The 12,951-nt window shown below is 37.0% G+C and overlaps 2 protein-coding genes across 3 annotated transcripts in view; both read right to left on the reverse strand.

Annotated features, from left to right (window-relative positions):
- Window positions 1–4,221: 4,221 nt before the first annotated feature.
- Window positions 4,222–12,951, reverse strand: part of ODAD2 (outer dynein arm docking complex subunit 2) — a 174,809-nt gene continuing 166,079 nt past the window's right edge. For both annotated transcript variants that reach the window (XM_081046562.1, XM_081046561.1), the window contains one exon: window positions 4,222–5,700. In XM_081046562.1, coding sequence (XP_080902688.1) covers window positions 5,587–5,700 — 114 coding nt within the window. In that variant the 3' untranslated portion in view covers window positions 4,222–5,586. The remainder of the gene's footprint in view (window positions 5,701–12,951) is intronic.
- Window positions 8,537–8,974, reverse strand: LOC308496813 (sperm surface protein Sp17-like; the record flags this gene model as incomplete). Its single annotated transcript, XM_081046589.1, has 1 exon — window positions 8,537–8,974. One exon carries the CDS (start codon window positions 8,972–8,974, stop codon window positions 8,537–8,539), a length of 438 nt encoding a protein of 145 aa, XP_080902715.1.

Consider the following 12,951-nt stretch of genomic DNA (forward strand, 5'->3'; position numbering starts at 1 on the left):
TGTTTGTCTTAGGTACATATAACAGAATAAACAAATGGATCAAAATCATTCTTTCTCCCCCAAAACAATAAAATTGCATGAAGCAATCTATCAATGATCTTTTGAGTTATTTCATTTTTCTGTGTTGTATGCTCTTGGAATAGAAATCAGCTGCTTAACTGATAAAAACCAAATAAGGGAATACTCAAAATTTATATATGTGACAGTTCAGTATGTTTCAATTATATTGTACTATCATTAGTTGTAGTTGAAAGCTATTACAAATGTATATTTTATCATATTTTAGATGTTGAAGTTACAATTTTTTGGTTAAAAAAACTCATTTATTTTATGTGTATGGGTTCAGTATCCCATATGTAAACTGAAGGTCTCTCTTTTAAAGTTAGTATTAGGAAGAATATCTGCCTTAGAAGTTTCCAAATAATAAAAAAGTAAAATTCATCGAGTGTTTTTATTTTATTTTTTTAAGATTTTTATTAAAATATATCTAACATAAAATATTATATTAGTTTCAGATATACACCATAGTTTATTCAGCATTTATATACCTAAAGAAGTGATCACCATGATAGGTCCAGCAACTATTTGACACCATACCATGCTATCACAATATTATTGACTATGTTCCCTATGCTGTATATTACATCCCCACGACTTATTTTACACCTGGAAATTTGGACCTCTTACTCCTCTTCACTTTTTCTTCCTTTTTTAAAATCTTCAATTACAGTTAACATTCAATATTATTTTATATTAGATTGGTGCAAAAGTGATTGTGTTTTTTGCAATTATTTTTAAGCTTTTAAACACAGTTACTTTTGCACCAACCTAATATTAATTTCAGGTGTACACCATAATGGTTAGACATTTGTATAATGCAAGAAGTGATCCCCCTGACTCGTCTAGTACCCACCTGGCACTATACATAGTTATTACCACATAGTTGACTGTATTCCCTATACTCTACACACCCATGACTATTTTGTAACTACCAATTTGTACTTTTTAATGCCTTCACATTTTTCCTACAAACCCCCTCCCATCTATCACCCAGATAAATCTAGTACCCATCCAACACCATAGTTATTACAATATTATTGACTATATTCCTTATGCTGTACCTTGCACCCCCATGACTACTTTGTAATAACCAATCTGTACTTCTTAATCCGTTCCCCTTTTTCACCCATCCCCAACCCTTCTCCCATCTGGCAGTCATCAAAATATTTTCTGTATCTATGAGTTTATTTATTTTGTCCTTTAGATTCCACATATAAGCAAAATCACATTGCATCTGTCTTTCACTGTCTGACAGACTCCACTCAGCACAATGCCCTCCAGGTCCATCCATGCCACCACAGATGGCAAGAACCTATTGCCTTCCAATATTCCATTGTATATAGGAGGTGTGATCAAACAATACAGTGAATGTTTAAATTTTAAAAAATGTATTATAGTAAAAGACACATTGCCATTAATCCTCTCAAAATACTCCCTCTCAATTTGAACACACTTATCCCATCATTCTTGACACTTTCTGAAGGAGTTCTGGAAGTCTTTTTTCATGAGCGTCTTCAGTTGCGCTGTCGTGGCTGTGTCAATGTCCTGAATCATTCTGACTTTGGGGAAGAGCCAGAAGTTGCCTGGTGCCAGATCTGGTGAATAAGGGATGCGGACACATCGTAATGTTCTTATTTGATAGAAGTTGCTGGAGCAGAAGCAAAGTGTGATATGAAGCCTTTCATTGTGATCAAAAGTTACGGTGAATGCTGCTGCCGAGTGCCATCCAATGGAAAGGCAGTGATTTTCAATATGGGAAGCAGAGCATTGAACTTTAGTAACAGTGTGTGACAAGTTTCAACTTGTTCGGTGCAGTCAGTCGGGTGTGAGCTACGGTTGAGAGAAGGTGTGTTTTAAAGTATGCCATAAATCATCCTCCATCATGACAATGCTCCGTGTCACCATTGCTTCTGGTATATAGCAAGTTCTGTCAAATAAAAATATTACAGTGTGTTCTCATCCACCTTATTCACTGGATCTGTCACCATGCAATTTCTGACTTATCCCCAAAGTCAAAATGATTCAGGACATCGAGGCAGCCATCACAGTGCAACTAAAGACACAAAAGAGGACTTTCAGAACTGCTTCAGAAAGTGACAAAAAAAATGGGATAAGTGTGTTCGAATTGAGAGGGAGTATTTTGAGAGGGATTAATGGCAATATTATCTTTTATTGTAATATATATGTTTATATATATATATATTTATATATATATTTTTATATACATATCTTTTTTAAAGATTTTATTGGGGAAGGGGAACAGGACTTTATTGGGGAACAGTGTATACTTCCAGGACTTTTTTCCAAGCCAAGTTGTTGTCCTTTCAGTCTTAGTTGTGGAGTTCGCAGCTCAGCTCCAGGTCCAGTTGCCATTGCTAATTGCAGGGGGCACAGCCCACCATCCCTTGGAGGGAGTCAAACCGGCAACCTTGTGGTTGAGAGGATGCGCTCCAACCAACTGAGCCATCCGGGAGCTCAGTGGCAGCTCAGCTCAAGGTGCCATGTTCAATCTTAGTTGCAGGGGGCGCTGCCCACCATCCCTTGAGGAATTGAGCTGGCAACCTTGTGGTTGAGAGCCCACTAGCCCAAGTAGGAATCGAACTGGCAGCCTTCAGAGTTAGAAGCATGGAGCTCTAACCACCTTAGCCACCGAGACGGCCCTGTAATATATTTTTTTAAACATTCATCATATTGTTTGATCACACCTTGTACAATACCTGCATTTAGTAGTATTATATAAAGTGTGGTTCCCTTTCTACTCCATTTGCATTGAAGAAAGCAATTCCTCTTTCTACATGTACAAGATGAACATAGGGTTTGGGGTGCATTTAATGCATTTGAGGAAGTGAAGCTCTTAAATAGTGGGTTTCTTTATTGTTTTCACTGAATTCCATGTCTTCCATTGAAAGAGATTAAACATCTTCAATTATTTCCACTGCAAAATTCTTTTTAACCTAATCCCATTAGGCAAAGGAAAAGGAAGTATTTACTCAGGGCTCTTGGTTATCTGTTTGTCAACAACTGAGATTCTTATTTTCCTAAGTGGAAATAAATTTTCCAAATATTTTGGATCATCATGTCTCAAATCCATGCAAATGCCTTAGTAATACAGAGTGGTAACACCAAAATCTATCAAAATAACAGGATTTGCAATGCTACCCCTTAAGAAATCTAACCTTCCATTCACTTTCAGAACCTAGCAAACTTTTTAAAAAGAAACAAGTCATTTTTAGCTCAAGTCAGCCTGAGAGTAGCAAAAGAACATTGACTAGGAATGGCAGAATGATCATGGCAAGGATTTCTAAAAGGAAACCTTGCAAACTAAAGAGAATGGAAGATCAAAGAATATATATTTAAAATTCCTTCAACTTTAAACTCCTTTCAAACTGAAACAGCCAGCTATCCTAGAGAGTATATTGGATTCCCAGGATGTCCTGGTGAAGAATAAAACCTTAAAATGAACCCTGTCACTGAAAACTGATAAAGGATTAATGTTGCCAGCTTTGAATAGCAGAAAATCAATATAACACACAAAAAAATCTTACACAAAAACTAATGAAGAAAAGTGAGTGCTTTCACAGCATGCAGTAGCAAAGAAATGGTGTGATCAGCCACACCTTTGTTCTCTGATAGCTATGGTGCTTTCACTGCCTTTGACATTTTTCTAGTGAGATCAGAGTTTTCTGTTACGTCATTTTACCAAAAAAAAGGCAAAAAATTGACCTTTAAATTCAGCTTCTCATTTGTTTACTCTAAAGGTACTACATTTCTAACATTTAAAAATTAAAAAGAATTTTTCTTAAGAAATACGTAAAACAATTTTCATGTTAATTCCCCTCACTTGTTTCCAAAGGCTTAGGTTTTTTTTTTCAATTGGCACTGTTGCTTTTATTTTATGCATTTATTAATCACACAAATGGAAACCCCAAGCTTTCTTTTATCAAGCACTTCGTAAAGGAACAATCTTCTTTCTCCACCATTCATCCGGTTCTTTTGTACCCCTGCTGGTTTTTGCCAGTTGCGTCCCTTCTCTCCCTGGACCCACTAATTCCAAGAATATTTTAAAATCTTAAGACAATGGTGAAAGCTTCATTTAATAATAATATAACAATAATGTACTTATTCATTTTCTATAGCTGTCAGAATCCATGATTTCTAGATGCATTTTTAATGTGACTTTAATGTTAGAAATATCTTCTGTTGAAAATTACTGGATTTACACAATTATTTAAATTCAATTCTTAACATTAATATCATTTCCTTGTCCGTATTATACTCTTTTATAACCTCCTTTGAAAAGCAGTGAAGATGAATTGGTGTTTTACAAAACCTTAAAATTCTCAGAAATGCCTTATCTTTTTATTACAGAATCTATCACTGGTAATTTCATCCTGTACAAGCTTTTCATTTCACACAAATTATTTACACTTAATTCAATTAAGTTTATGATCTTCTCCAAATTATGACAAAAATACACAGTACTTAATATTTTGCCATAAAAATCTCCTTGCCTGCTCTTTAAAGCATGAACCGAGATTGTGGGTTTACGGACCTGATGCACACAAAGCTATTTTCCAGGCTAGTATTAGATGCTTGGACAGTTAGTTCCCAAACATTTCAGCACACCGAGGTTACATATGTGATTCTTTTAAGTGGCTTCTAATGTTTCTATAACCTGATAAAATGCTATTAATCCTTTGTAGCCACTTTTTAAAAAGTACTTTGTGTGCTGAAAACAAGTTCAGAAATTCAAAGCAATTTTATGTGAAGTAATACTATCCTGACATCAGCATAAGTTCATTCTGTCAATAAAAGTGTTGGTGAATCCTGTGAGGGAAATGAAACATATCATTGTTTATGCTTTGTAAGTCCAAAAGTAAAAAACTTGCACATTGCTTATGTTTTTGTGATCTGCATGATCTGGTTCAGTGACAGTTATGCATTATCTTCTCAGATGTTTGATAGTATTTAGGAGAAAGTTGGAATGACCTTGGGATGATCTCTCAAGTCCAGCTGCTTAACTCTAAATTCTAACAGTTTGTGAAATCAGCACATCTCCTCAGAACTCTCCCGTGGGTTGCAAGTGATCAAACAGACAAAACCATAATGACAGGACTGTTAGATAGGTTTAACAGAAAGGGAATTCTAAAGATATTCATTCAGTATAAAACTGCACTCTGGGAAGTCCCATGTCTTTTATTAAAATCATCACAAATATAAAACCATCACTGAAATACACATATGTACCGTATACATATATTCTCAAATTCCTGGAAAATTATTACAGATTTATCGGCTTTGCATTTCATTACATGGCATATCCCTAAAACATTAAATAGAACAAAATTATCCATGCAATTTTTGGATGAACAGCATGCTTCGCAGTTTTCATTTGTGTGTTTTCATTCAGATATTTGTCTGTAGAGGATTTCCTAGTAACGGTTTCTTAATTTTGGCTTCCCATCCATGGGATTGACATGTTCTGTGCCATGTAAAATTTGGTAGCTTGTAATGTCTGTTCAAATTTCAAGGGTATCGTGCCTTATCTACAGCAAGAGCTAGCCTGCGGATGTTGGATATACAACCAGCTGCAGCTTCCTGGAGATCTTCGTCAGGGGACCCAATCATATGCAGTAGGAGCTGTCACAGGTACAGGAAGAGGAGAAGGAATATAAGAATAAAACTGTTACTCTAAAGACGTAAAGTTAAGCTATCAAAATAATTGTAGATATTAAATATTTCTAAAAGTCACTAAAAAAATGCAAGAAATTCCATTTGGGAAAATACAAATATAAGTCGTATTTAATCAGATGCAGGCATTTCTCATACAATTCCCACCTTTTTATTTTCTGGAGTTGAGCTAGACATGTTTCTCTCTTCTTTCTTTGGTCATCTAACTGTGATGGATTCTGCTTTGAAATTTCTCGTGCATTTATGCTGGCTTTTCCACCTCCTAGGACAAGCCAACATACTATACCTAGACTAGAAGTGCATCCTCTTAAATTGAATCTCTCTGCATTCCAATCCAGCTGATCATGTCACAACCTAGTTATATCATCAGTCCATTGATAGACTGCCATTGACTCCCAATGCTAACTAACTAGAGCCCAATCTATTAACGGATTCTTAAAAGATTTTTCTATGCTCTGGCCTCAGTTTACCTTTCTAGCCATTCGTCTTTCTCCTGCTCCATCTCATACTCCAAGGTCATACTTCTCCACTTCTCTTGCCTTGACTGACACCACGCCTCTACCTAAAATGCCCTTCCATCCCCTTCTCTGAGTTTCTAAATTGTAACCATCTTCCATGACCCAGCTAACTTTTCTATGAAGCCTCCACTGACTTCCATCAAACAAAATGCCATTTCTCTCTCACCAGAGCTCTCATAGTCATTTACTCATATGTCTGTTGCTACACTTAAATTCTTCCTTTTTCACAGATATTTGGATTAATGCTTTCTGCCCTTTAGATTGTAAACTCTGAAACTTATAGTACCATATAGTGCCCAATACATAGTAGATGTCCAATAAATTTCAAATAACTGAATTAGAACTGAAAAAATCTATCAGTTATGATTCTAATTAGTATTCCTGATAAAGATTTAAAAATTTACTTCGAATCATGTATTATCTATATACAGAGGGTGCCTAAAAAATGTATACACATTTTAAGAAAGGAAAAAATTGTATTAAAATCGTAATACTCAATATATACTGATAAGAAAAGATGAATACAAGTCATGTGTATACATTTTTTTGGCACCCCTGGTAGTAGCATTTTAGGAAAAAAATGTGGATAATGTCAGAAAATGAGGATGACTTAATAAGCAAAGAAATACTAAAAGGGAAATACTATGAAACAGCTTAAATGTGTCAGAATTAGGAGTTTGGCTTTTATTCTGTAGGTAATAAAGAGAAGTTATTTAATCACTTTAATCAGCAGAGAGACATGGTTGTATTTACATTTTAGAAAGATAACTTTTATGGCAACTTACAGAATACGGATTGTGGGGGAGAAGAGACTGAAAAGTGCTGCAATACTTCTGGCTAGAGGTGAGAAGAACTGAAGAAAGCAGGAACCAGAAATGGCGTGGAATGAATGGATTCAAAGAATATTTAGGGACTAAACTATTCAACAAATGGCTCAAGGACAGCTCGTTATCCAAATAGAAGAAAATAAAAGTGGTAATCTCATACATTAACATCAATTCCAGGTAGATCAATGATTTAAATAAGAAAGGAAAATATAAAACATTTATTAGTTTGTATATGAGAAAACCTCAATCAAATTGGGGTGTGAAAGGATGTCTGGTCTCTCAGTTCCTTGACCTCCTCACGGTCAATGTCTTCATCCTGGTCCTTATTTTTCATCCCTCTCAATGGTCCAACCTTCAAACACTCTAACCACAGTGTCTTCTCCTATAATTTGGCTGTTGAACTTATTTGTTCTCATTATGACCTCTATTCCATTCCATCATATTTTTTTCTTCAACCATCTTCCGTCTTCACTTCTTCCATAACCAGCTTTGATTCGACAGTATATCTTTTCAGTCATTCTTTATCAGTTTCTTAAACCTCTTGTGACTTCCATCCACTAAAACCATAACCAAGTCTGTCTTCCCCATGCCCTCACCACTAACTGAGCTCTCTGGAGGTAATATGTATACAAGGTAAATGAGTCCACTAGAGATCCAGCCTCAACTGATTCTTATCACTATTCAGCAATCTAAATATGTCTCTCTGTAATTAGGTCACTTCCTTACTCGTTTCAGTGCTTATTCAAATTTTTTATATTCTTCTTCAATCTCCAACTCTTCTGTACAGCTCCCATTCTCAGCAGATAACCTTAAGGGCTCCTTTATAAACTTGATAGGAGCCATTAAACAAGAACTATTCTAACCAAATCTACAAACCTACTTGCACCTTAGCACAAATTTTTCTCCTTCCTTCCGATTGTAATGAGATCTCTCTCCTATCCAAGGTCCACCACACCACTTGTATTTTCCCTCTTTTCTTCTTCTCCTTAGTATATTTTACCACTATATACTCCCTCTCTTCCTACTTTATCTTTAATCTCTCCCTTCTACTGATTCCTTTCCATCATCATTTAAAAGCACATCTTCATATCTTAAAAAGCCACCCCCACAAAAACAAACAAACAGAAAAACAAAACACCACTTTGACTCATTTTCTTCCTTTCATAGCCAAATTTCTTTAAAGAGTTGTCTGGACTCACTGTATCCATTCTTAAATTCCATTCAAGTCACTCTAGGTTGGCTTCTGCCTTTGGCTCTCCACTGAAACAACCCTCTCGAAGGTCACCAATAACTTACATATGACAAAGAACAACAGACACTTTTTTTTGTGTGTGTGTGTGTTCAATGGCATGTTTATTAAACAACAATCACAACAAGGTTGATGGCTTTGGATTATTTTTTCATGTTTTCGGGTTGGGATGGGGGACAAAACCAGTCTCCTCAGTTGTTTTCCTGTGTTTTCTCTTCTTGAAGATCACCTTTTTTCATTTTCTTCACCTCCTCTCTGGCTAAGTGTCCCCGGAAGACTGCTTGGATTTTGACAGCAGCATTTTCCACTTTTTCCTTATCTTCTTTAGAAGATTCTAAGGCTGTGACTAGTGTCTCCTCCTTCGTAGCTGTCTGAGACTTTCTTTTCTCAGGTGGTTCTTGCTCCTTGAACACATGGTTGTTATAGAAGCGGTCATCTACCTTACTCCCCAATTCTGCTGGATCAAAGTTGGTTTTCTCTCTTTTCTCTGGAAGATTCTCAAAATATGCTGCTGCAAAAGCTGGTATATTGTCCGGTTGCTCCCTCAGAATCTCACGTGTCAGCCCTTCAAGAAGATTCCCAAATCCTTGTGGAATTCGGTAGTGGGTGTTGGAGAATGGAAACGACATCTCCTTGGAAGAAACTGCCTATTGTACCTCTTAGTTCTCCCAGAGCGGGTGCCGATGGTTCTGGTTGCTTTTTTTTTCCCCGTTGCTGGGAAACCGTTTGTTGGTGTTGGTGTTTACTTAACTCTGGCGGCCGAGAAGGGGAGAGATAAGACCCGGCGTTGCGGCCGCCAGCGGCTTCTCGGAGCAAAGGCGAACAGACACTTTTGAGTCTTTCTCTTATTTGGCCTCTTTTTTTTTTTTTTTTTTATAATTACGAGAAATATTTTTATTGAAGCAATTTTCACCAAAACTATAACATATTAATATGTATTAAGTAATGTTTTCTTCATCATCACTGCTACACACCATTAACGGAGGGTGTTTTCTTTTTGACAAGATATCTTTATCCTCTGAACTTAATGCTCCATGAACAAAATGGGTTTAAAATTCTAACAAATTTTAAAATTCTGCAGTCAAATCTGATACGACATCCATGCTTGAATGAAAAATTTCAAATGACATATCTTTTGCTCTTAAAAGCATTTTTTACGTTCCCTGTTATTCGGGGATTTTCCTAATTTCAACTATAATTTTATATATATAATGTGATGGCTCAGTGTGAGGTCGGAGGGATAGTGGATGGGGGGAGGGGGGTTCACAGTGTGAGGGATATAAATGGTGAACGTCTAAGTATTACCTTGTCTTGTACACCTGAAACTAATAAAAAAAAAATTAAGTGTTTCCAAAAAAAAAAAAAATTAAGTACAGGAAACCCCCGTATAACATGGCATCCTAGAACATGGATTCACTCTAACACAGTTTGAGAATTAGAGAAATCCCCAAACATGGAGTGTAATAAGAGCTTTTAAGAGCAAAAGTTATTTGGTCTCTTAACAGCGTTTGATATAATTACTCCTTTCTCATTTCTGAAATTGTCTCTGCTTCTTAAACCCTACTCTCCTGGTATTCCCCATATCCATTTGTTCTCACCTTCCCACAATTCATTGACGGCTTTCTCCTCCCCACCATAAACAGTTAGCATTCCTTAGAACAAATTTCTTTTCTGTCTTCCTTCTGTTCTCTCTCCCTAGATTGTTTCTTTCACTACCTGATTTGAAGCATCATTCAGGAGGAACCATCTTCTAAATTTATATCCACCTCAGAACGGTATGGGGAATATAGGGAATAGAGTCAATGGAATTGTAACAGCTATATGTGTCAGAGGGACAATAGATTGGGGGAGGGGGCTATCACTTTGTGAGGGATGTAAATGTCTAACTATTACATTGTTTTGTACACCTGAAACTAAAAAGAAAAAAGAACTTGCTTTTCAATGGAGCACTTCCTAGCCAGTGCTTCTTAGACATCTCCACTTGGAAGTTTCACAGCTATCTCAATCTTCATATTTTACAAGTGAAATTTTAAATATTTTCTCTATAAACCTGATCTCTCAGTATTCTCCCATATCAGTATTAGATACAGTCACTTAGTTGCTCTAGCCAGATATCTCCTTTCCTCTCACTCACTCCCAGCGTCAGCTCCCCTCCATTCCATCCAAAGGATTATCATATTCTTGTGATTCAACTGTCTACACTTACCGAAGTCATTCACTTCTCTCTATTGCCACTGTCACTTACCACCCCTTTAAAGCCTACAAAAGCTTCTCACTGTCCTTGTACCCTCTCTTACCCCACTGTAATTAATCATTTGTACTGCATCCAGAGTAATTTCCTAAAATAAACTGTGAAGTTCATCAACTAGAGGCAAAATTCCAGAGAAAGAAAAGGGAATGAGATAATCAGTCTTCTGAGATTCAAGAAAAATAAATATCCTCTTCTGAATAAGGGAAACAGGGCCATTTGGGGGAGCTCATGCCTTGTGAGTTTTGCATCATTAACATATAATTAAACAAGGCAAAGGCCATTAGATGAGGTGGCTCTAATGCCTTATTAGGCTACATAAGCAAACCAAAATCTAAACTAGAGTCAATGCACATGAATCTGAGAAAAATGAAACCTAAGAGCAACCAATCACCAACAGCCAGCTAAGATTTCCCAAACAGGGAAGCCACTTGAGCTACTATTGCAATCACACAATTTCCATGCTGTGCTTCTGGGTCTTCTCTATAAAAACCTTCCCTCCTGTTGGTGGAGGATTTTAAAGAAGTTTGACAGTGCATGCTTTTGCTCTCTATTTTCAAGAGAGAAACCTAGGATTAAAATTATTTTTAATTGCTACTTGGTTGCCAGGCTTTTTGTGTCTCTGACTACATTTCCATGTTATGGCTGGACCATGATGTAGCTTTTCATACAGGTTATACATTTGAATCACATAAATCCAGTACTCAGTACAAAGTAAGTGCTCTATAAATTGTGTTCATTACCATGGTGATTATTTCTCCAGTTTTGAAGTCTGGTTCTGGCATTTGTTCCCTGGACCCCAGCCCTGGTTAGTTTGGGAGGAATGAGGAAGTAGGAATTTTGGTCCTGAGGTCAGTCTAGCCTGTGTTAGCACTTGCTCCAAACCTCCATCTCATCTCTGGTGGACTCCGATGGGTACCAATGACCCAGGCTTCACTTGGCATCAGCTGTTGCCACTGACTCCTTGCATGACTTCCTTGGAAAGTAGTCCCTTGGTCTGAGGTCAGCCAAACCCAAACCTGCATTTTACCCACACTCCCTCAGATCTGGTTGTTGTTCTGTGGTCCCCTCACTGGCTTTACAAGAGTCAGTTGCATTTATTCCCAGACCCTTGATGCCAGTGACATAATTTTATGTTACATAAATGTGAAATATATACTAGTCATGCATGTGGCATGCTGTTGGCATCTCGATGTTTCACAGACAGCCTGTGGCATACTGGAGATTCCAGGAGTCAGCTAGATCAAGGTTGCTGATGGGAACATCTACTGTGCATTTATATGCTTGATGTTAGAATACAACGTTTAACCCACGCAGGACCCTTTTTATGATTCTACTCTGTAAATGACTTTTTCTATTCCCTGACTAACTTCTAGTCCTGAATGCATTAAGAGGACTACTACTACTCTTTGGGAAATTAATTTTGCCTAAGTTTCTTGCATGAACCACAAGGCTTCATTCTATCTCTCATATGGTGGTTAGTGAGTGTTTATAGCCTAAAAACTTGATCAGTGGAGCCCAGAAGTCCAGTGTTTTAAGGGCCTAATGTATAGGCCAGGGGGACATTTAAAAGACCTAGATAAAAGGAAAAAAAGTAGGGCACAGAATTGAGGTGGGCAGTGAGAGCTGCTTCCTTAAACGCACCTCAAATGACTCACTGGCACCAGACCCACAGGTTACCTAATGTTTGCACAACGTGAAATGATTTTATTAGCTACCAAGCTTACTATGTGCCAGTTACTGGGATTCATTCTTTACTGGTTAATTTATTGCACTCTGCCCATTTTCCTTAGCCAGAAACATTCTCACCCAAGGGTACAGAGTTAGAAGTATAGAAGTTTTTGTGTGCTCAGGGTACGAATGGCTTGATATTTGAGAGGTACTTCCAGGATCCTCTTTGGTGATAGGACTCTTTGAATGTATTGTTTTTCCTGAATTCAATTTTGCTGTCAATGAATGTTACTTATTGCTTTGTTATACACCCACAGGCTATGTAGGTAAAGCTGCTTTCCAAATTTAATAAGAATGTGCTACTTTCCCAAACTGCCATCTGTATAACATGAGCTATATAGTATGTGTCTTGGTTTACAATTAGGCTAAAGAATATGTGCTTTTGTTTCTCTTACGAGCTTCACAAGCAAACTAGAGCTATCAGAGGAATGCTTTAAAATGAGTATAAATATCCACTTAACAGAAATTTAGTGCAGAATTCTGAATTTGCTGGGCAACTAAGAGAAAGGAAAGAGCAGCATATGTTTTCAAATCACTAACACACGGGGCAAATTGAAAGCTGTTTGTAATACTTTGTGATAATTACTTAAAAGCAGTACTTTTCTTAGGAAAGTGAGATGCAAACTG

The sequence above is a fragment of the Rhinolophus hipposideros genome (genome assembly GCF_964194185.1).
Source record: "Rhinolophus hipposideros genome assembly, chromosome: 1".
Lineage (NCBI taxonomy): Eukaryota > Metazoa > Chordata > Mammalia > Chiroptera > Rhinolophidae > Rhinolophus > Rhinolophus hipposideros.